Source organism: Mustela erminea, chromosome 18, assembly GCF_009829155.1.
Source record: "Mustela erminea isolate mMusErm1 chromosome 18, mMusErm1.Pri, whole genome shotgun sequence".
NCBI classification, from domain to species: Eukaryota; Metazoa; Chordata; class Mammalia; order Carnivora; family Mustelidae; genus Mustela; species Mustela erminea.
Window position 1 is genome coordinate 15,814,976 of NC_045631.1, and position 25,793 is coordinate 15,840,768.

At 37.4% G+C, this 25,793-nt stretch overlaps 1 protein-coding gene across 1 annotated transcript in view; it reads right to left on the reverse strand.

Moving 5' to 3' along the window:
- Window positions 1-979: 979 nt before the first annotated feature.
- PAFAH1B1 (platelet activating factor acetylhydrolase 1b regulatory subunit 1) overlaps window positions 980-25,793 on the reverse strand; it is a 100,663-nt gene continuing 75,849 nt past the window's right edge. Inside the window, exons 5-11 of the mRNA XM_032319412.1 lie at window positions 25,041-25,247; window positions 17,991-18,159; window positions 16,038-16,140; window positions 14,801-15,029; window positions 11,281-11,382; window positions 5,801-5,957; window positions 980-4,922 (exon numbers count right to left, since the gene is read on the reverse strand). Coding sequence (XP_032175303.1) covers window positions 4,849-4,922; window positions 5,801-5,957; window positions 11,281-11,382; window positions 14,801-15,029; window positions 16,038-16,140; window positions 17,991-18,159; window positions 25,041-25,247 — 1,041 coding nt within the window. The 3' untranslated portion in view covers window positions 980-4,848. The remainder of the gene's footprint in view (window positions 4,923-5,800; window positions 5,958-11,280; window positions 11,383-14,800; window positions 15,030-16,037; window positions 16,141-17,990; window positions 18,160-25,040; window positions 25,248-25,793) is intronic.

The following is a 25,793-nucleotide window of genomic DNA, read 5'->3' on the forward strand; positions in this document are numbered from 1 at the left end:
GATTCCCGTTTTGGGATGGGGGAGGCAGGAAGACAACTGGGCTGTTAAGTAAAGCGCTGTATCATTCAGCTTCGTCTTTTATACATGAAAAATGCTGGAGACTTGCTGGGTGCTCTGGAAACTACAGGTGCTGGCTGAGAAGTAGTAGGGATGGGAGGTAGGACATAGCCAACATGTGCAAAGCAGAGGGAAAGCCATGCGGCTTCTGGGGCAAGAGCGGAAGATTTTGGTACATTTCAACCAAAATTGAATCCTCAAGAATCTGGGCGCCTGGGTGGCTCAGTGGGTTGAAGCCTCTGCCTTTGGCTCAGGTCATGGTCTCAAGAGTCCTGGGATGGAAACCCTCTTCCTGCTCTCCGCTCAGGGGGAGCCTGCTTCCCCCCCGCTCCCCGAGAGGCGCACTCTCTGCCTGCCTCTCTGCCTACTTGTGATCTCTGTCAAATAAATAAATAAATAAATCTTAAAAAAAAAAAATCCTCAAGAATCCAAGACCACTGGACAGAATGAGAGTCTCATTCATTAATAGAACAAAGAGGGCATGATCCTTCTCTCTGGACCCTGACCATTACGAGACGGCCAAGTCTTTGTTGGGGTGTGTGGGGACACAGGAGCATTTACAATAGGTCATTCCTGGCACCAGCTCTCCAGTTCTTGGGCCAATGAGCCGGTCACTGTCGGAACAGGCTGCTGGAGGGAGGGTGGTGCTTTATAGAAGTCCGGTTTGGGCAAGCCCACCCAGCGCCCAGCACCATAGCAAGAGCCCCTGCAGCCTAGTTACTGACCTCCTAATAAGGTGGATGTAGAGAGCAAAGGCAGTGCCAGCACTGCCCTGGAGAAAAGCCTTCCATTGAGGCCCTGCTACCAATCTGCAGCTTACTCTATGACTGGTGTTGAACGCAGTCCCATCTCCTATTAGGAATCAATTTAAAGGCTTTAAATCTCTGCACCAGGACACCAAAAAATAAAAATAAATCACATCTAGTTTTATAGGCATTTAATAGTTTACCAATTGGTACAATAGGATTTTTTAATATGCAGAAAACATGAATAAATTTTGTTTTACACAGTCTGAGAGCAACAAATCTTACTGTAAAACACAAGAGCAATATTATATACATTCCTTTACTGATTTTTTTTTTTTAAATTGTGTCAATATCTTCAGTTAACTCTTACAATCTGGGAACTGTTTTCTCCAATCACCACCACCTCTGCAACATTCATATGAAATCAATGCTTGCCTTCATGTCAGTGTCAGGATCAACTTCTAACCCGAAGATTTGTGTTTGTTTCTATCATCTTCAGTGAGCTTTAGGATGCCTGAAGGATAGGCAGGACAAGAAAGCAGCTACTTACATGATATAGTGGAAAGATAAAAAGGCCAGTTCAGTCCAGTTGTGACTTGTAAATCCAGCTTGCCCTCCCCCCACCCTACTGAAAAGAACAAAAAACAAAAAAACAAAACCCAAAACCTTTTTCACCGATTTTGTACATGTCGCTTCTCTAACTGGGAGATTCTTCTTTGCATCATCTAGATTAATTAACACATTGGACTTATATACAGCTGGACAGAAAGAGTAACCATTTTAAGTGCCTTTTCCTTCAACAATTTTAATTTCAGTTGCTTAAGGATTATCAAGCCACCAATGTCAACAAAATATCCTTTAATTTTAAATAGTTTTTCTTTAAATAAATTTAAAAGAAAACTATTTAGTGAGTGATTTTACCTGGAAGTTCACAGAGAAACAGGAAGAGGCAAACAGGAGAGCAGGGCACTGACAGTAAGGAGACTGCGCTTGGTGATCTAGAGCCAAAGCTTCCAAAGACGACAGCGAGCGCTCCACAGCCTGGACGACTTCCTAACACTAGTGATTTTTAGAGCAGTGCGCAGGGCACACCATTGGTCACACCACACATAGACAAAACAGGACGGTCTTAGTCTCCTAAAGTGCAAGATGCCAAGTCAAAAAGCAACTATTCTCCGGGCAATGTCTACACCACAGCTTCCATGGCTTGCACTTTCTAGAGTGCAGCTAGGACTTCTTGGGCACATTAAGGGTGGCACTGGAATGTCTGTTTTCACACACACAAAGTCAAATAATCATCTGAGGATGCAATTCTACCAGCTTTTTATTTCTTAAATAAGTGGCCAATTTGATTGAGAAAGTGACAAAGCAGCAGTGAACCTCTAAACCAATTCATAAATTCCTCCACTTACAATCCAAACCAGTAACCTCATCATTGTACTTATCCCAGGCAAGGCACAGGGTTAGACAGCAGACAGAGAAAACGGAGGCAACAGGAAGAAAGGGCATCAACAGGGCAGTGTCAAACAACAGTGCAGGAAACTGTGCACCTCTGATTCCGGACTGTGGATGGATCGCTCTTCCCCACCCCCATCATTATTCAAACAGGGCTCGTTACATTTGGATCCAGTTGAGGACCATCCCTGAGATTCAGTGTTTGCTGCTTCTTAAATGGAGGATGTCTGGTAGCTCAACTAAGCAGCAGGCTGTGGCAATCTCCCAAGTAAGGATAACTTTGTTTACAGAGTAATATTGTTTCTCCTCCTTTGTCAACGGAAGTCACTGTATGCTGCAGGGGGGGAAACCCAGCGGACAGCAGCTTTGTTTCCTCCTAAATCGGTACCATTTTTTCCCTTTATTGTTCATATCTATGAGTGATTTCTAGATGTTGTGGCTTACCCTTAAACAATTCATGTTGCTACATGCTAAAAATCAATTAAAATACAAGACATTTATACATGTACAAACAAATGTTAAGATGCACCATTTCTATGTTTTTATATTTCTTAAAATAGGACAGGAAATAGCAGCAAACGAGAACAAAGATATTTTCCATAGCTTTTGTAGAAAACTCCAGTCAGAACAGCTAAAGGGAAACAAACAAAAAGACTTAGGAACGTGAGAAGGGTTGTGAGGCAATATTGTCCTGAAAGTTATTCTACTGTATTTAAGGAATTAGCTTAAGTTGTAATTTTTGTCTTCAAAAATAGCCATTAGTTCTCAGAACACTTTTCCTTCCAGAGACGTCGCTCAGGAATTATTAAAAACAAAGCAAACAAACAAAAAGACACAAGTTAGACATAAAGCTGCTTCTAGTAAACATAAGGCCTAGTCTCTGTGTTTGTGTACCTAGAGGACACTAACTCTAACCCTTTGTCTTTTTCAGGAACCAAATTTCCATTAAATATTAAAAGGGACATCTAAAAAAAAAAATCACATATTATGCAAATGAATAAAATGCAATTCAGAGTTTCTTTGTTAAACTTTGTTATTTCTTTGTTCTGTTAACTTTTCAAAGGACCTTAAAAAAAAAAAAAAAGCTGTTGGTTAAGCTAAGCAATGGAATTATTTACTTAATAATCTGCAATGAAATATTGTTTCCAAAGTCATGGATAAAAATTCTCTTAGACTTACTTGTAGTAACTTTGGATCACAATATACCATATATCAGGATGTGTAAAATGCAGAACAGCCAAACTGTGGGGTATGTGTGCGTGTGTGATTTTCCTCTTAACTGGGAAAAATTCCCACAGAGTCAGACCTAGTTTTCAGAAGCATCAGGATCAAAAAGGGCTTGTTCTAAAGCATGGTATTCCACAGCAAAATTTATTCTACTTGTATGTTTTAGCACTTCTTCAAAAATCCAGGACCCAAAGACATGGAGGTTGTATGTGTGATATACATATACAGACTTATCCACTTACAGATAGGCCCATATAAACGTTTATATATAAACAAAAGGTGAAAACACAGTACATTTTTTATGCATGCTCCATTAAACCCTGTCTTTTTTTTAACTTGTAAGTTAAATACAGTTCAAATCAATAACAGATTCATGTTGAAAAAACAAACTGCTGTATTTCTCCCATTTCTTTAAAATGGGCAAACATAACCTTTTCAATATTTGTCATTATGTAATGCACATTGCACATCCCTAAAAAACATCAAAACAAATAGTGATTTGTACCATGACACACTCGATGGGAAGATTAAATTCTACTTGGAAGTCACATCACTATACAGTCTAATAGTATGGAGAATACAACTAGAAGTGTGTCTAGTGTGAAAAATAGAAGCTTAGAGTATTACAGTGTTTTGTTAACCTGTTTACAAAGCATTAAGACCCAAATGAAATAAATGATTTGCTATTAGCTGCTGAGATTTTTCTTATTTGAGATTTACAGTCATTTTCTTACATAAATATACCACTAGCCTCTGCTTCATAGGCTGCCAAAACATATGTATCCTATTGATTTGGCAAATGTGTCATGACAAAAATTCCAATGTGTAATCCCCATTAATTACATAGATGGTTCAGAAAATTTTGAATTGTAGCCTTATCATCTAACATCCTTAAAGAAGATTTATTAAGCACACTTAAGTGATGTTACATAGATACACATTTCAGAAAAAGCCCTAATAATCACCACTTTTCCCCAAATGAGGCCATCAAGTCAGGCACCAACAGATAGCAGAAAGAAAAACAGGAATTAATAATCCAACATAAAATGACACTGTCAACTATTCAGTTTAGTGCCCTAGTTCAATTTATTCAACTTCTGCCTTCTTAGGCCTGGTGTGACCAATGCCAGCCCAGGTTTTTAAACCCTATGGTACTTCTAGACAACGTATGTAAATTTACAGTATACAATTTGGATTCACCATGCATGAATACTTTGTGTGTAACATTTAATAAGCTCAATCTACATCCAGAATAATTTACATGAAAGGACAATATTTATTTAAACAGAGCTCAATGGGGTAACCATGGTATCATCAGAGTGCATCCAGAGGAAAATGGGAGGAGGGGCCAAATGAGACTCAATCAACGGCACTCCCACACCTTTACTGTTTGATCTACACTGCCAGTAACCACGTACGGTGCCGTCTTATGGAAATCTGAAAGAAAAAGAAAAAGCTTATTTTAAATCTAGATAAAATTTTCAACAAGCCACAAAATAAGCAAGTCCAAGTGCCAGTGATACTCATTTTTTTTCCTATGTACACCCACACACCCACCCCTGGTTTAGGGAAGCTGAGATGTAATGATTAAGTCCTATGTTAATAACTTCGATAAAAATACCTCCCTCATTAAACCCCCCTCCCAACTAAAGATGAATAAACACTCAAATCTGAAAACAATAAGGGCACCCTCAATGTATCTATTAACTTACTACGTTCCCCATTAGTACTAAAGCTTGGTACTAATGCTTTATATTCATGTTTAATTCTTCTAACAATCCTACGAGGTGGGCATTAGCTTTATTTTTATCATTAGATCCATCAAACCCTAGGTGTATTTTATTTCACTGTATTCACTACTTTAAATTCTAGATTCAGGTCCAGATAACACTGAGGATATTTATTTAACTTAAATACGATTCTGAGTTCCCAGTACATGGTAGTATACACCTGGTCAGAGGAAAAAAGGCGGAATAAAATTTACTTTGAGAAACTTACAAACTAGTAGGGGAGGAAAATTACCCATCAGAGTGGTTAGTAAGCATCCTCTTCACAATCCTAGTTTCCAAAACCAATGTTGTGCATGGAGAAAGTAATTTTTTTTATTATAAGGCTGATGATGGAGAGAGAGAGTTAAGGAAAGGAGAATTTAAAACAAATGGTAGGAATCCACAAAGTTTTTAAACTGTCTTCTCTAGTCTGTCCTGAAAGCACAGTCATTTCTTACCTGGAAAATTCCACATGATTACATAAAACTGTTTACATCTGGCACTCCAAAAATCTAATTGCTTAGAAACCTCATTACTCATACATACCCAAGGAGGTAACAAAGTGTTCATGCGCATTGAGGGTCTTCATGCATCGCTTGTTCTTGTAATCCCACACACGTAGGGTCTTGTCATCAGCACAACTCAAAATAAACTTCCCCCCAGAATGGAACAGAACTCCACGTACCCAGTTATCATGACCCACCTTAAAAACAAAAGGTATTTGATTTAATAAAGGGATAAAGTATTTAAGTAGCATCTAGAAAAATAGTCTTTACTCAAAGCACAATAAAAAATGTCAATGCCAAAAAAGAGCCACTGGGATTACTGGAGAAACTGAATAATGTCAAATCTCTCTCTCTTTTTGTTTTTTAATCTTTTTTTTTAAAGGAATCTTTATGTATGTAAATTGTACATACATACTATCCATTATGTATGTAAAATGTACGCCCAATGTGGGGCTTGAACTCAGGACCCTGAGATCAAGAATCAGATGCTCTACGGACTGAGTTAGCCAGGTGCCCCAATGTTAAGTTTCTTGAGTATGATCATGTTATTGTGGTTACACCGAATACCTTTACTTTTAGGAGATACTACTGTCATGGAATCTACAAGTAACTCCCAAATTGTTCAGCAAAATGTACACACATACACACAAACAGAAAAGAAAACATTGGCAACTGGTGACTCTAGGTGAAGGATACACAGGTATTTACTGCATATCCATCCATCCATTCATCTACCTACATCACCTACCCTAGGAGTTCCAGTTCTTGCTATTTACCCTAAGAAATAATTAAGAATGGCCCAGAGATTTATTCAACAAAGATGTTCATCAAAGCACTGTATGTAATCAGTGATAAAATATCTAATAACATGAACAGAGTCACATGCCTAAGTTAAAGGTTTGCCACAAATATGTACAATATGATTACCAATTTTACATATAAAATCTCTACCATATTCATCTACACAGGAATTAAAGAAAACAGCTTAGAACTACACAGTCCAACAGGGTAGCCATTTAGTCACATGTAGCTTTTCAAATATAAACTAACTAACACCAGGGCGCCTGGGTGGCTCAGTGGGTTATCCATCTGCCCTTGGCTCAGGTCATGATCCCAAGGTCCTGGGACTGAGCCCCACACCAGGCTCTTTGCTCAGCAGCTCTGCCTACTTGTGATCTTTCTCTCCCTGTCAAATAAATGAAACCTTAAAAAAAAAAAAAAAAAAAAAAACCTAACGAACATTAACACTATTAGCAATTCAGTCCTTCCATCTCACTAGCCACATTTCAAGAGCTCAACAGCTGCATGTGGCCGGTAGCCACAAATCTGGATATTAGAGATAGAGAACATCATCACAGAAAGTTTTACTGGACAGCCCTAGACTAGAAAATACCCTTAATAGGTATTATAAGTGATATAAGGGAGATATTTATTTTCTTTTTTTACCTTTTCTGTATATTTCTAATCTTTCTACAACATAAATAACCATATTGCTTTTGTAAAAGAACCAAATAAAGGGGAGTTAACAAAATAAAAAAAAAGATGAGCAAGGTGATATACCCTTTGTTCTAGGGATGCCTGGGTGGCTCAGCTGGTTAAGCAGGTGCCTTTGGCTCAGGTCATGATCTCAGGGTCCTGGGATCAAACCCTGAATTGGGCTCCCTGCTGAGGGGGAATCTGCTTCTCCCTCCCCATTTGCCCTCCCACCCCTGGCTCATGTGTGTGCTCCCTCTCTCAAATAAAAAAAATCTTTAAAAAAATACCTTTTTCTATTAATGTGACCTATAAAAAAGTCACCTATCACTAGACACAGAAACCTCAACAAGGGGCGCCTGGGTGGCTCAGTGGGTTAAGCCGCTGCCTTCGGCTCAGGTCATGATCTCAGGGTCCTGGGATCAAGGCCCGTATCGGGCTCTCTGCTCAGCAGGGAGCCTGCTTCCCTCTCTCTCTCTGCCTGCCTCTCCATCTACTTGTGATTTCTCTCTGTCAAATAAATAAATAAAATCTTTAAAAAAAAAAAAATACCTTTTTCTATTAATGTGACCTATAAAAAAGTCACCTATCACTAGACACAGAAACCTCAACAAGGGGCGCCGGGGTGGCTCGTGGGTTAAGCCTCTGCCTTCGGCTCAGGTCATGGTCCCAGGGTCCTGGGATCAAGCTCCCCATCGGGTTCCCTGCTTGGCAGGGAGCCTTCTTCCCCCTCACTCTCTTTGCTTGCCTTTCTGCTTACTTGTCATCTCTGCCTGTCAAATAAATAAATAAATAATCTTAAAAAAAAAGAAAAGAAACCTCAACAAAAGAATCACATTTTCGTGGGCTACACCAAAATAAAGCAGTAAGAAGTACTCTCCTTCAGGGGCACCTGGGTGGCTCGTGGGTTAAGCCTCTGCCTTCGGCTCAGGTCATCTCAGGGTCTTGGGATTGAATCCCACATTGGGCTCTCTGCTCAGCAGGGGGCATGCTCCCCCCACCCCCCCTCCCCGGCCTGCCTCTGCTTACTTGTGATCTGTGTCAAATAAATAAATAAAATCTTAAATTAAAAAAAAAAAAAAAAAGTATCCTCCTTCAGCTGAAAAAATAGAAGCCAGAAACCTTTGGGGAAATTAAGGTGACCTGTTATTACAGGAGAGTGCAGCACATGCTTTTTTTTTTTTTTTTCCCTTCTTAAAGATTTATTTTTTTGACAGAGAGAGAGAGATCATAAACAGAGATAGAGGCAGGCAGGGAGCGGGGGAAGCAGGCTCCCTGCCAAGCAGAAGGCCCAATGTAGGGCTTGATCCCAGGACCTTGGGATCATGACCTGAGCCAAAGGCAGAGGCTTAACACACGGAGCCACCCAGGAGCCCCTTCTTCTTTCTTTTTAAAAAGATTTTCTTTTCAAGCAATCTTTATATCCGATATGGGGCCCAAACTCACAACCCTGAGATCAAGAGCCCCCACGATCCACTGAGTGAGCCAGTCAGGTGTCCCATACACACATTCTCATTTTAAATGTAGATGACCGGGGCGCCTGGGTGGCTCAGTGGGTTAAAGCCTCTGCTTTCGGCTCAGGTCATGATCCCAGGGTCCTGGGATCGAGCCCCACATCAGGCTCTCTGCTCACCAGGGAACCTGCTTCCTCCTCTCTCTGAATGCCTCTCTGCCTACTTGTAATCTCTGTCAAATAAATAAAATCTTAAAAAAAAAAAAAATGTAGATGACCTTTCTAAATAGTGATATAGCATATCTGAGCTCCGAGTACTACTACAGGAGAGTTTAACTTTCTAACCTTTTATTTTTGTTTTTGGAGCCCAGTGTGGGGCTTGAACTCACAACTGGGAAATCAAGACCTGAGCTGAGATCAAGGGTCAGACACTTAACCAACTAAGCCATCCAAGTGTCCCTCTGATCAATTCTTGATGATAATTCCAAAGTGTCTATTGTATCCTACAGAGAGACAATCACTTCAACCTAAAAAAACCTCTAAAACAAACATGGATGCCCAATTACAAAAGGTGCTACTGAATTAATGCCCATAGATTCCCTTAGAACTTCCTTAGGCAAAGAAGAATCTTCACAATGCTTACTATCATTTATATATACTTTTAATTTTTATTTATTTTTTATTTTTTTAAAAAATATTTTATTTATTTATTTGACAGAGAAAGAGAGATCACAAGTAGGCAGAGAGGCAGGCAGAGAGAGAAAGGAGGAAGCAGGCTCCCTGCTGAGCAGAGAGCACGATGCGGGGCTCGATCCCAGGACCCTGAGATCATGACCTGAGCAGAAGGCAGAGGCCTTAACCCACTGAGCCACCCAGGCGCCTCTATATATACTTTTTAAAAAAAGACTGTATTTATTTGAGAGAGAGAGAGCATGAGCAAGGGGAAGGGGCAGAGTGAGAGAGAGAAGCAGACTCCCCACTAAGCAGGGAATCCACTATGGACTCGATCTCAGGACTCTAGCATCATGACATGAGCAGGAGGCAGACACTAAACCGACTGAGCCACCCAGGTGTCCTCATTTAGGTATCCTAATACCAAATTCTAGGTGCTCCTAAATTGAAACAAGCATTTCCAAGTCATAAAGCTAGGTAACAACAGTAACATCAGAATGGTAAAATAGGAGCACCTGAGTGGCTCAGTGGGTAAAGCCTCTGCCTTCATCTCGGGTCAAGATCCCAGGACCTGGGATCGAGCCCCGCATCAGGCTCTCTGCTCAGCGGGGAGCCTGCTTCCTCCTCTCTCTCTCTGCCTGCCTCTCTGTCTACTTGTGATCTGTCAAATAAATAAATAAAATCTTTTTTTTTTTTTAAAGACTTTATTTATTTATTTGACAGAGAGAAATCACAAGTAGGCAGAGAGGCAGGCAGAGAGAGAGAGAGAGAGGAGGAAGCAGGCTCCCCGCTGAGCAGAGAGCCCGATGCGGGACTCGATCCCAGGACCCTGAGATCATGACCTGAGCCGAAGGCAGCGGCTTAACCCACTGAGCCACCCAGGCGCCCAATAAATAAAATCTTAAAAGAAAAAAAAAAAGGTAAAATAAACCAAATAAATTGGATCATGTGAACAAACAGATAATAGTTAAGTGGACTCATATTAAAATTAAATACCATGAAATATAGAAACAGTTTTTTTAAAAAATGAATGAATCTAGGGGTACCATGGTTAAGTGCCTGCCTTCAGCTCAGGTCATGATCTTGGGGTCCTGGGATCCAGCCCCATGCTAAGGCTCCCTGCTGAGCAGGGAGTCTACTTCTCCCTCCCTCTCTTCCCCTCCTCCAAATTGTGCTTGCTCTCTCTCAAAAAAATAAGAAAAGAGTGTATTATAATCTCCTATAGGAAATATATAATTATAAAGATACGGTGAGCTAGGCTCTCCCTCCTGGCATTAACTGGCTTTGTAGATTCCTTTATATAAACATGACATTTTACAGGAATAATTTTCCTATCACTGTAACAACAGAATTAAAAAAGTTTAAGAAAAATCGTGTTTAGGGGCATCTGGGTGGCTCAGTGGGTTAAGCCTCTGCCTTTGCCTCAGGTCATGATCCCAAGGTCCTGGGATCAAGCCCCATGTCAGGCTCTCTGCTCAGCAGAGAACCTGCTTCCTCCCCTCTCTCTCTCTGCCTGCTTCTCTGACTACTTGTGACTTCCATCTTTCAAATAAATGAATAAAATCTTTAAAAAAAAAAAAAGAAAAAAGAAAAATAGTGTTTATAAAGAAGTTCTTTTAAAGCTTGTAATAAGGGGCACCTGGGTGGCTCAGTGGGTTAAAGCTTCCGCCTTCGACTCAGGTCATGATCCCAGGGTCCTGGGATCTAGCCCCGCATTGGGCTCTCTGCTCAGCAGGGAGTCTGCTTTCTCCCCTCTCTCTCTGCCTACTTGTGATCTCTGTCTGTCAAATAAATAAAATCTTAAAAAAAAAATAAAGCTTGTAATAATTCAGATTATTTAATAAGATATCACAAGGCATCTAACCGAAAATATATAAATATAGTTAAGATACAAAAGAAGCAGTAAGATTATGCAAACTTACAAGGGTCATAAGGCACATGCCAGTACTGACGTCCCACATCTTAATAGTCTTGTCTCTGGATCCAGACAGTAAGAATGGCCCAGGCTTGCCACTTTTTTTAGTCTATAGAAAACATACAAAAATAAGTTTCCCACGTAAGAAGTTGAGTGAGGACTTTAAATGATCTACATTTCCAGTTTTTATAAAAATGCGATTTTGGGGGACAAATATTGTGTATGTTTATTACAAACAATCTGATGTTCTGAGATATATATAAATAATAAAATGATCATAATCAGGTTAATTAATATATCCACCACATTGTATAAATATCCCCCCCCCCTTTTAGGCAGTGAGAACACATTTTTCTTTAAGGTAAGAATACTTAAGATTTACCCTCTTAGCAAATTTCAAGTATATGACACAGTATTATTAACTGTAGTCACCATGCTGTATTTTAGATCTCTAGGACTTACTCTTCTTATTTTTCTGTATTGAAATACACAGGTCTTTTGACATACATAGGCTCTTACATAGGAAAGACACAGATAATATGAAAACAGAATATCTCTACTAAGATTACGATTCAGTTTCTGTTCAAGACTCCTGTAATCAAGAAAAAATTTAAAGCTACAGTCTATACAAAGTCCAGCCAGAATCAAATTTGTGACATGGTAAGTAGCCACCACCAGAGGGCAGTAAAAAGAATCTGAAAATGCAACCATTCAGCCAAAATACAAAGTTACTATAGAAGCCTCATTTTGTAAAAATAATTTTTGGGGATGGGAGGTGGGGAGATGGGGACTGAGGAGGAAGATTCTCCTCCTTCCTTTATTAGAAGGTAATTAAAAAATATCCACAATAGAGGGAAACAAGCCTTAAGTGACTCAGTGATAGAGAACAAATAGGGTTGATGGGAAGGAGGGAGGTGGGGGAGGGGATGGGCCACATGGATGATGGGAATAAGTACTTGTTGTGAGGAGCACTGGGTATTGTATGTAAGTGAGGAATCACTGAATTATACCCTAGAAACCAATACTGCACTGTATGATAACAAAAGCAAAACTCCCCATAGGGCTGTCTATATAAAAGACGTGGTCAATTCTGGCTCTGCAATTTATTCAAAGAAATAATATTCTGTAACTTATTTTTAAGATATTAATCATGAAGACTGAAATAATGAAAAGTACCAATTAAGAACCATGAATACAATGAAACTACAGACTAGAAAACCCAAAAGACTCCAAAAAATTGCTATAATTAATAAGCAGATTAGTAAAGTCTCAGGATACAAAGCCACCATACATAAATCTGCTGCATTCAATAATGAAGCTACAGAAGGGGAAATTAAGAAAACAATCCCATTTATAAAGGCACCAAAAATAGTAAGATACCAAAGAAGTGGAAGATCTATACTCTGAAAACTATAAAACACTGATGAAAGAAATGAAGACAACACACAAAGAAATGGAAAGACATTCCATGCTCACAGATTGGAAGAACAAATACTGGTAAAATGCCTATACTACCCAAAGCAATTTACACATTTAATGCAATCCCTATAAAAATACTAACAGCATTTTTCACAGAACTACAACAAACAATCCTAAAATTTGTATGGAACCACAATAGACCCCAAATAGCCAAAGCAATCTTGAAAAAGAAAAGCAAAGCTGGAAGCATCACAATTTCAGACTTCAAGTTACATTACAAAGCTGTAGTAATAAGAAATAGTATAGTACTGGCACAAAAGTAGACACATAGATCAATGGAATTGAACAGAAAATCCAGAAATAAAACCACAGTTATATGGTCAATTAATCTTTGATAAAGCAGGGAAGAATATCCAATGGGAAAGTCAGTCTTTTCCATAAATGGTGTTGGGCAAACTGGACAGCAACATACAAAAGAATGAAACTGGACTACTTTCTTATACCACACACACTTAGACTGAAGACCTAAGTGTGAGACCTGAAACCATAAAAATCTTGGAAGAGAGCACTGGCAGTAATTTCTCTGCCATTGGCTCTATCAACTTTTCTCTAGATAGGTTCCCTGAGGTAAGGAAACAAAAGCAAAAATAAACTACTGAGACTACATACATCAAAGTAAAAACCTCCTGCACAGCAAAGAAAACAATCAAAACAAAGAGGCACCCCATAGCATGAGAGAAGGTATTTATAAATGACATACCTGATAGTATTGAAAATATATAAAGAACTTCCATAACTCAATATCCAAAAAGAAATCCAATTAAAAAATGGGCAGAAAACAGGAAAAGACATTTTTCCAAAGAAGACATTCACATGGCCAAGAAACACATGATGCTCAACATTACTCATCATCAGGGAAATGCAAATCAAAACTACAATGAGATATCGCCTCACACCTGTCAGAATGGCTAAAATTAATTAATACAAGAAACAACAGGTGTTCATGAGGATGTGGAGAAAGGTGAACCCTCCTGCACTGTTGGTGGGAAGGCAAACTGGTGCAGCCACTCTGGAAAACAGTATGGAGCTTCCTCAAAAAGTTAAAAATAGAACTACCCTACGACCCAGCAATTGCACTACTGGGTATTTACTGCAAGAGTTTAAAAACCCCACTAACTCAAAAGGATACATGCACCCTTTTATTTATAGTGGCATTATTTAGAACAACCAAGATATGGAAGCAACCCAAGTGTCCATCAACTGATGAATGGCTCAAGATGTGATGCTCACACACACACAATGGAGTATTATTCATCCCTAAAAAATGGCGGGGGGATGAAATCTTGCCATTTGTAATGATATGGATGGAACTAGAGAGAATAATGAAATAAGTCAGAATGTAAGTCAGAACACTATAAGGAAATAAGTCAGAGAAAGACAAATACCGTATGATTTAATTTAAGAAACAAAACAAACAAGCAAAGGTGGGGGGGAGAGAAAGCAACAAACCAAGAAACAGACTCTTAACTCTAGAGAACAAACCGATGGGTTATCAGAGGGGAGGAAGGTGGGAGGATAGATGAAATAAGTAATGGGTATTAAGGAATGCACTTGTGATGAGCACAAGGTGATTAAAAAAAAACCTCCAGACTCAGTTAGTGCTTCTATTAAGAGTATCAGGAGGCCTTCACATGAAATATTCTTTAAAATTAGTATTTAAAGACTGAACTGCATTCCACCATAAATTTATAAATAAAATAATTATGTTCATTAAAGGTTATTCTTCTAAAAGATAACTTTAACCTCTCCCGAAAGTTCTACTTTGCATTGGTATACTAACAATGGCATTTCTGATCAATTTAATGACCACTTTTACAGGAGAATCTATCATCCCCAGCACAAGTCAAGGGTCAGCTGACAACAATAAACACTGGTTAAAAATATAAATAACTTCCACATGTCCGAAAGAGTAAAGACTTTCAAGATACAGAATTATGGGATGCAGATTTGTCAATGCATTAACTGCCCTGTATCTGAGAATCAAAAAAGTTATCTAAGATTCTGATATCAGCTATATAAAATAATGAAATGACATATAAATCAAATACCTCAGATCCTGTTGCTTCAGAGATGGAAGAGTATGAGCTTTCTGGAGCCCAGGAAATACATTCTACCACATGCTCATGTTCTCGAAGCTCAGCCTTGCATTCCTTTGTTGCTACAACCCATACGCGCACCGTCTGATCATTGGAACAGCTGGCTATCAGAGTGCCGTCTTGATTTGGCCGCACCATACGTACCCATTCTCTGTGTCCCGTGAATGTCTTCACACAGTAGCTGTCAAAATAAGTAATAATTTACATGAATGGCAATTATTGGGACAATTTCCAGAAGCAATATAAAACTAGCCATGCACTAGAATGAAGAGGTTGGCACCAAGTTAGAGTAACCACAGGCAAGTCAAGAGAATAAATGTATATTCATGGTTAATAAAAGATGGAGACAGGACAGAAAATCAAACTATCAATTAAAATGTGCTGATGGGAGAATTATCAAGGAGGTAACCAATCAACACATTATAGAAGGTAAACAACCAATCAACACATTATAGAAGAAGCTACAACACATTACAGAGAGAAATAAAATCTTCTAAAATGAAACACACACAATAAACCTAACAAAAATATTTATAGCCTTGTTGGGAAAAAGACACTCTCTACTAATCTGGGTAAAACTAGTAGTACGTTAAGGTTTTATGGTAACAATCATGTGTCATTCTAAGCACAACCAAATTCAGCCTAATAAGGGAATACCTCCACAAATGTTATTATGTTTTATTTCAACCCACAGAGAAATCACCTAAAAAAAGACCACAGAGAAATAAGCCACTAGGGGCACCTGGGTGGTTCAGCTGATTAAGCGTCTGCCTTCGGCTCACGTCATGATCCCAGGGTCCTGGGGTGGATCCTTGTGTCTTGTCTGGCTACCTGCTCAGTGAGGAGCCTGCTTGCCCCTCTCCTGCGCTCTGTCCACCCCCTGCCCCGCCCCAACCATGCTTGTTTTCTCACACTCTGCACTCTCAAATAAATAAATAAAACAAAAAAAAAAAAAAAAAAAAAAAAAAAAAGCCATTGCATAGAAAATGGGTCTCAAGGACATGGAAGTTTCTAATTTTCCTGTTCCTTTATTGGAAACATTTAAGAGATTAAAACCTCATAAAAGTATATAAACACAACCAGCACCATGATCATTTGGGGTTAAAGTCAAAATAATTGGTTCAGAACACATTTTGGCTATTTGTTTTATATCTCTTCAGCTGATACCTTTTCAACCAAACCTACTCACCCAGTTTGCACTTCCCACATTTTTATAGTTTTATCCCTTGAGGCAGACACTATATGATCTCCATTGGGCATGATGGCTACTGAAGAAACATTGTGGTCATGGCCTAAAACACAGAACACAGCAACGTATTAAGAATATATCACCAAGAGCAATTAAACCTCAGTTTACTGTGGGATTTCACTGTGGGATTTCAAATATCGCAGCAACTTTAAATACACTGGGCTTTATATAAATTTGATAAGAAAGCTGGATTTACATACACAAGTCAAGGAATTAGCAACTTAATAAAATAATTCATAATGAATTAAGTAGCTAGCTCAATTTATTATTAAATTTCAACCTGTACAACTGTTTTAACACTACAAGGAATCAGTATCATCAGCATCTGAATATACTAACATGCTGTATATTTATATATGAACACTAGATACACACAAAAATTTCCATGGTTGATATCCTAAGATGTATGTTAGAAATAAGACTTACAAAGCTAAAGAGAAAGAAGAATAAAAATGGAGATTTGGTTCCATATTTAAAACAATGGTTGAAAATTTCCTTTTTTGTTGCTGATGTCCCTGGGGATAAAAATGCATTATCTTATATGCATTATTCACATTCCTAATCAGCTATCCTTTGTGGAAAAAATTCGAGAGAATCCTCATAAATATCATTAGCTTAAAGAATATACAATGATTGGAAAAAACTCCTTTATAAAAAATATTTTAAATTTAAGTATAGTTGACACACATTACATTAGTGTCAGTTGTACAATACAGTGATTTGGCAAGTTTATACACAATGCTACTATGTTCACTGCAAGTGTACCTGCCATTTGCCACCATACACCGGTATAATATCATTAACTCTATTCCTTATGCTGAGCCTTTTATTCCCTTGACTTCTTCATTCCATAACTGGAAGCCTGTAACTCCCACTCCCCTTCTTCATTAAAGTCACAGCAAAAAAAAAAAAAAAAAAAAAAAAAAAGTCATAGCAACAAGATCCAGGCTACTCAAAGAAACATAAACACTAGATTTTACTAAAGGATTCCATTCTTTTATGAAAGAATTCCTTTAACTGGTAAGCTTCCCACTTAATTTGGGGGAAAAACACCCTTCAAATTATACTCTATGTAATCACATCACGATTATCTATTTAAAAAAAAACCTCTTTTATTACCAACATAGTATGTGTTCTTTATGTAAAATCCAAATATTCAAATTTTATCATATTTAAAGAAACAAAAACCCTTAAGTGGGCACCTTCTATGTGCCAGGTACTAAACCAAGATGATTCACGTATATGATTTCATTTTATCCTTACAACAATCCTATGACAGGTATTATTATCTCTGTCTTGCAGATGAAAGAAGCTGAAACTTCCCAATGTCAAAAGTAAACAAGTAGGAATTTGAACCCAGATATGAGATTCCAAAGCCCATGCTCTTTCCACAAGGCCAAACAGCCTCAGAGAATAGTCTCTAGGACAAGACTCAGGAAAACCTAACATTGAGACTATCGTATATGTGGAAAATTAGAGTGAGCAAGAAATACCAGGTTCCAGCTTTTACTATACGTATTTGCTCTGGACTTCAGTTTCCCAAGTGAGAAAAATGAAAAACAAAACAAAACAAAACAAATCCCCAATAACTTCATTCTCTTTCTTTCTTGAAGACAGAAGTCCCAGGAGTTTTTCTTATGCAAAAATATTCCTGAAAACGAATTAAGTATTTTATGTAAACCAGTACTAGGAGATACTTAAAACCTCTTAACTGAAACAATTCAACTACTGTGGTTTCTCCGTGGGTTATTTACATCATACACTCTTCCACTGATACAATTAAGAATTAAATGTAAGGGACCTGCACGCTATTAAAAAGAATATTGTTTAATATTCTTTTCTCTGGAATGTCACGTTACAAATCAATATCAAAGTACTATCCACTACCCTTACCGTGCATGGTTCTGATGCATTCAAAGCCCTGAAAATCCCATAGTTTAATGGTCATATCTGCAGAACAGGAAGCCAGAAGCTTGCCACTGTGGTCAAATGAAATATCCTGTACAGAGTCTGTATGTCCCTTAAGAGTTCGCTCAAAATCTCCAGTCTCATAATCCCACACCTGTCAAGTGACCAGAAACTTAGTTAACATCAACCCATCCCTTCTTTCTCATTTTACATTAGTCACTCAGCAGACCAGTACGAGCAAATGAGAGACTTAGAAACAGCACATCTTCAAGTACAGACTGGTCTTTTCTCTAGAGAAAACTGAAGTTATAATTATTAAAACAGACTTCTAGTACCATATCATCTACCACACACTTTATGCTAGTGAGTAGGTATATGAAGCCAAAAGACAAAGTCTCTTTCCAGTCTGACAGGAGACAACACACACGTAAACAAATAAATTTAAAGACAAAAGTTTTGGGGGCAGTTGATAGGCATCTATAGGCAGAGTATTAGAGCACAATAAAGAGTGCTCAATCCTAACAGACAAGCAGAGCTCAGACATCTAAGAGGAAGGAAAGACTTCACAAGAGGCTACTGTCCACGAGTAGATTAACAAAAGCATATATCATTCTGATGCAAAAATGGCCAAGTCATTAACACATTTTTTAAAGATAATTCTCCTAAGATAACAGACATAATAATCTATTAAGAATAAATATTAGGGGTGCCTGGGTGGCTCAGCTGGTTAAGCATCCGATTCTTGATTTCGGCTCAGGTCCTGATATCAGGGTTGTGGAACTGAGCCCCCACTGGGGAGTCTGCTTGTCTCTCTCCCTCTGCTCTTCCCCTCGATCGTGCTCTCTCTCATTCTCTCTCTCTCTTTCAAATAAATAAATAAATAAATAGGTAAATAAAATCTTTATTAAAAAAGAATAAATATTAGAAACAGACCTCAAGAAACAGACCTCAAGAACAACTGGTGGTCAAATGCTAGTCTAAAGTTCAGTCTTTACCCGACACCAATTACATTCTCTAAAATCAGATTGATTCCATTCTTCCTATAGTAGGTTCAAATTTACTTGTAGGAGGGTATATATCAACCAATTTAAAGAAACTTAGAAAATGCATTTTGAAAACTTGGAAACAATCTAAATATCCAACATTAGGGGAATGGCTAAGTAGATATAAAACCTGGGATTATAAGGAACTTGTGATGTAATAAAATAATGTTAAGTTAAAAAGAACACAAAATTACACGTGATCACAACTACATAAAAACCTCAACTAAGAAAAATAAACTATCTTCTAAAAAAGTTTTTAAAAATGTTTATTTTTTTATTTATTTGACAGACAGAGATCACAAGTAGGCAGAGAGGGAGGTAGGGAGAGAGAGAGAGAGGAAGAAGCAGGCTTCCTGCTGAGCAGAGAGCCTGACGCGGGGCTCGATCCCAGGACCCCGGGATCATGACCTGAGCCGAAGGCAGAGGCTTTAACCCACTGAGCCACCCAGGCACCCCTAAAAACTTTCTTTTAAAGAAAACGTACATACCCTTCTCAATATAAACAAGATTTTTTTTTTTAACCATATATTCAACTACTTCTATATAAAAGTGATTTCTAATTTTGCACATATTTTGTTAGATTTATCCTTAAGTATCCTGGGGTTTTTGATACTACTCTGTGGCATTTTAAAATCTCAATTTTCAAATTATTCATTGCTACTTTATAGAAATACAATGACCTTTTGTATGGTAACCCTGTATCCAGAGATTCTGTTAAATTCAGCCACAGTTCTAGTAGCTTTTTTGTAGATTCTTTGGGCTTTCTACATAGATGACCATGTTGTCTACAAGTAAAGACAGTTTCATTTCTTCCTTTCCAATCTGTATGCCTTTAACTTCTTTTTCTGCCTTACTGCACTGACAAGGCACTCTTTTGCAAACATGAAATGTAAGTAGTTGAGACTGAACACCACGTCTTTGGTTTCTATCTCAGGAGGAAAAGCATTGTTTTCCACCATTAATTATTATGCCAGACACCTTTTAAGCTTTTATCAACTTAATGAAGCTCCATTCCTAGCTTGCTGACAGCTATTATCATGAATGAATGTTGGAATTTTGTCAGATGCTTTTTCGGAACCCATTATGTTTTTCATTGATGTGGTGTATCACACTGATTGTGGAACCAATCTTTCATTCTGGGATAAATCCTACTTGGGTTGTATTAATTAACCTTTTCATAAACTGTTTAACTTAATTTGCTTACAATTTATTAATTTTGCATATGTGTTCATGAATAATACTGGTTAGTAGTTTTCCTTTTTGTAAGATTTTTGTCCCATTTAGTATCTAACGATACCAAGAGTTCAGATGAAAATTTTACATATTACAAATAAGATATCATCTTGCAGTTCAGTTTCAGTTAACTTTCCATGCATTTATCAAAGAACACTATAGCATTTTCTCTAAAATACACCCAGAAAATGAACTGTCTCTTCATAAATGGTGAACAAAGCATTTTAATGTCTGTAAGTATCAAGAACAAGAATTAATTTTATTATTCTTTTGATATTGACCTTTTGTATGATTATAAAAATAAATGCTCATTTTTTCTTTGCTTTTCACAAGTATTTTTCCATGCCATTCGAGATTTGGCAAACTTTTTTTTTTTTTAAAAGATTTTATTTTTAAGTAATCTCTACGCCCAATGGGGGGCTCAAATATTGCATGTTGCACCCACTGAGCCAACAACGTGCTATGCACCCCACCCCCCTGCCTTTTTAGGGCAAACATCTTTTTTTAAAGGAATTCCTACTGTTAGCTAATTTTTTGGCAGAGAGCAGAAGGGCAGAGAGAGAGAGAATCTTAAGCAGGCTCCATGCCTAGCACAGAGCCCAAGAGGGGCCTCAATCTTACAACCCTGAGATCATGATTACCTTAGCCAAAAATCAGAAGTCAGACAACTTGACCAAGCCATCCAGGTACCTCTAAAATTTTTCATTATTAGAGAAAACATTATATAAACAAAAATCTTTGAATATTAAAGAATATCTCTTCTCATTTTGCAATATTAGGTCAGCTAGTGAAAAACCATTTTGGGTCAAAAAATTCAGACTTTAGGGGCACCTGGGTGGCTCAGTGGGTTAAGCCTCTGCCTTCAGCTCAGGTAATGGTCTCAGGGTCCTGGGATCGAGCCCCGCCCCGCATTCCCTTCTTCTCTCTCTCTGCCTGCCTCTCTGCCTACTTGTGATCTCTGTCTGTCAAATAAATAAAATCTTAAAAAAAAAAAAATACAGACTTTAAGCCCTTTATATATTCTGCTGAATTGTTCTCTCATAAGATTTTGTGAAATGTAATGAGAATGCCTGCTTCATTAAATTCTTATCACCACTGGGAATTCACATTTAAAAAGCAAAATATACTGACAGATTTGAGATATATAGTCATATTAATATGCATTCTTCTACTATTAGTAGCAAACCCAAAACTTCTGCTCCTTTGGTTAGCCATTTTTTTCTTCTCCTATGAATTGTCTGTTCATGTCCCACAGTTCAATTTTCTACTGACATGATTACAGTTTTTCATATTTGTTTTGAACTCTATAAAAAGTTGGCAGTCCTGAGGTGCCTGGGTGGCTCAGTCAGTTAAGTGTTTGCCTTTAGCTTAGGTCACGTTCCTCAAGTCGTTCTCCCTGCTCAGTGGGGAGCCTGCTTCCCCCTCTCCCATTCCATTCCGCCTGCTTCTGCTCTCTTTATCGGTCAAATATATAAATCTTTAAAAAAATTTTTTTTTAAATGTTGGCACTCCTTCATCTGCTTCATTAGCTGAATTATTTTTCAGTTTTATTTCCTGTTTATTTTTTAAAATACTTAAGAACAGTTCTACATGACAATCAGGAATAACATTTCAAGGGATGCCTGGCTGGCTAAGTTGGTGGAACGTGTGACTCTTGAATCTTGGGGTTATGGGTTTGGAGACTACTTAAAAAATAAAATCTTAAATTCTTTAAGAAAAAAAAGGGAAAAAATTTCAAAAATTTAAATGATGCACAATTCAAAATACTGTTATGAACTCTTTCACAGAGCTATCCTATATATTCCCCAAATTATTAATTAAAGTTTAAAGGTTGATGATATAAATGAATTACTCTATCTGTTGTATTTACCAAATGCACAAGGGAAATAATAAAAATTTCTGTTATCAATAATTATAACATTAACTACATTTTACTGAGCCCTTACCATCTACCTAAATCTGCCAGGCACTATACTGCTATATGTTGTATATAATTTTAAGCCAAAGAACTGTCTTCCCAATAAATGAGAAAACTGAGCCTTAAACATATCAAGCACTTTGTCCATGACAGTCAAAAAATTACAAAAAAATCTGTTTGTATTAATCCTTTGAGTTTTGGGAAAAGTAGCTCTATCACAATCCTCATTTAGTCATCACCTAGGTTTTGCAGCTCTTTTTTTAAAAAAAATATTTTATTTATTTATTTATTTGACAGAGAGATCACAAGTAGGCAGAAAGGCAGGCAGAGAGAGAGGAGGAAGCAGGCTCCCTGCTGAGCAGAGAGCCCAATGTGGGGCTTGATCCCAGGACCCTGGGATCATGACCTGAGACACCCAGGCGCCCCCATCACCTAGGTTTTACTGAAACTGAATAATAAAAGTATGGAAGGAGAGTAGAAAACCATTCTTCTCATTCCAAAAAATATACACAGAAGTAATTTAATGAGAAATAAAGCTTTATGTGTAAGACTAAACAGAACATTATTTATGACAGTAGATGACTGGAAATGGTATAAAAAGTCTAAAGGGGGGCGCCAGGGTGGTTCAGTGGGTTAAAGCCTCTGCCTTCGGCTCAGGTCATGATCTCAGGGTCCTGGGATAGAGCCCCGCATTGGGCTCTCTGCTCAGCAGGGAGCCTGCTTCCTCCTCTCTCTCTGCCTGCCTCTCTGCCTACTTGTGATCTCTGTCAAATATATAAATAAAATCTTAAAAAAAAAAAAAAAAAAGAAGTCCAAAGGAAGAAAATTTGTTCACCATACTGAAACACTGCTGGCAACAAGTAAGTATTCCTTTAGTATCTGGCCAGTACTGTTTTAAGTAGTTTCCACATATTAACTCATTTAATCCTACCAAAAGCCCTAAGAGGTTAGTATTAATTATCTTCATTTTACATCTGAAGAAAGAGAAGCGCAAAAAGTTAATCTGCCCTTGATCACATTAATTTTGAGTGATGGGGTCAGGACTTGAACCAAGAGCATTAACTATTCTATAAATCCTCCACATATAAACTAAACAACTGGCTTAAAATCATTAAAAATGATTAATCAGAAACAAAGAAACCTATTTCTAAAATAATTTAATTAAAAAAGAATAAAACCTAAACACAAATGTTTTTCATTAATGAAACGACGTGTACACATAATAAATAAAGAGTAAATGGAAGGGAGAACTATTAAGTAGTTGCTAAGATACATGGCATGATCATTATACATAGAAATTTTAACACTTCGAATTGTAACCTTTTATTTTATTTTTTTAATAATGAAGCCCCAACATGGGGCTTGAATTCACCACCCTGAGATCAAGAGTTGCATGTTCTACCAAGAAAGCCAGCCAAGGCGCCCGGATTTGTAATATTTTATTTTATTTTTTTTAAAGATTTTATTTATTTATTTGACAGACAGAGATCACAAGTAGGCAGAGAGGCAGGCAGAAAGGAGGAAGCAGGCTTCCCACAGAGCAGAGAGCCCGATGTGGGGCTCGATCCCAGGACCCTGAGATCATGACCCACTGAGCCACCCAGGCGCCCCTGGATTTGTAATATTTTAAAGTTTACTCAGTAAGTATAGTTTAAGATGGCACATGGATAGTTTTGTTTATGCTTTTATATCACTGCTGCAAAATCAATAATTAAGACCAGGTTTTTAACCTATTCGTCCTTATGCCTCATGATACCAGTAGAGTTTCACAGTACACAAGACTATCATAAAATCAGTAATTTAAATACATGTCTCCATATTCTTGAAAAACAGCAACAGTTAATGTATTAGGTATACAATCATTTCAGACTACATGGTACACATATGATTTAAGACTCTCTTCCAGTAACTCTGCTGCCCACCCTATGGACGACCAGTCCATGGGATGTAAGGAAGCCACTGGTTTAGAAACTAAAGAAAGAAATCATGTAAGGAACATATAAAACAATGTCTAATTTGAACAAATTACTTTAAGTAGAGTCACAATTAAGTCATTATGGTATTTTTACACTGGACTGCTGCTAGGTGATATATACAATATTAACAATCTACTTAAGTTTTCTTAATTATACCTTTATAAAAGAAACTTAAAAATCTAGAACTTAATCTGGAAAAAGCCTTAGAGGAGAAAAACCTACCTAAACCTTTTAATTATATTTTACTTATCTTTCTGCAGGTAGTTTATACAACTGTTACTGTAGTGTGTCTGGATCAAAGAGAATTACAAAAATAACTTTTTTTCTGGATTAAAAGATGAAATATCAAAATGTATATACTTACTGTAAAAAATATAAAAATGAGAGAAATACATAACTTATAAAGTGAAAACCTTTTGTAACACCACAACCCCAGAGAGAACTACTGTTTGGAATCAAAGGCAGTATTTAAAATACATCAAGGAGAGTCCAATTCAAGTTAAGTCCCCTACTGAATTCTTTTGCAAAATATTCACCCCGTGAAGTATGAATATTGTAATCTTATATTTTCATCTATCATCTCTGCTTAAAAGCAAGGTACACTCATATTTTCATTCTAAGAACAAAATGTTATTCAAGTACTACATGACCCATGGCTCAACACTAAATCAGTGACACCTAATTTTCTCAAATTCATCAGTAAACTTATCTGGCAGCTTGCCTCTCAGGAGCTCCAAGCTCTTATCTTTTCCTGTCTTGCACAGGTCTTCATTTTCAGGATCTCTTTACCTCTTTTACTCAATTAACTTTAAAATCTGCTTTTAATAGTTACCTTATTGTACATCTTTAATTTTGAAAAAATTACCTTAATTGTAGCATCCTCTGAAGCAGAGACCATAACACTGAACACAGGATGGAAAATTACTCGAGTGACTGGACTCCTATGACCACTCAACGCGTACTTTTCTGGTGGACGGGGAATCCATTCTTTTGGGTCTCGTTTCTGACCAAGGGGTCCACCCGACGTAAATTCTTCTTTTGCTTCATTTAGTTTTGATTCTAATTCCATAACCTTGAGAAGCAACAGTTATATACAGATAGATTCCAATAAAAATAATGTATTTGATGTTTTTAAAAATTGCCTTTAGTTTGTATCTATTTATGCAGGATACTTGAAAAAATTTCAGTAATTTACAAAGCATTCATCAATTTTAATTGAAAATGATCTATATACTCCTCAAAATTTCATTACTGCGACAAAACCGAAACTTACTTAACTAAAAAGAAAATTTCAATTTTTATCTACTAATTAGAGGAAAAGCAGTGAAAATAAAAGCAGACATTTATTGAGCATGTACGTGCTAGGTAACTTTTCTAAGAGCTTTTTATGGATTAACTCATGTTATGAGAACGTTATTTATTTATACTAACTTTGCCTACTGAAAGTATAAATTTTAGGACCAGAGTATTATTTGCTGCCTTCACTTTACAGATAAAAGTAAAACCTCAGAGATGAAAATGACTTCTCTAAGTACACACTTTAGTGCTTCTTCCCCATCATACTGGCTACATGCTTTATTCCAATTTAAATGCACAAATGAGTTCTTTCAGTATCAAT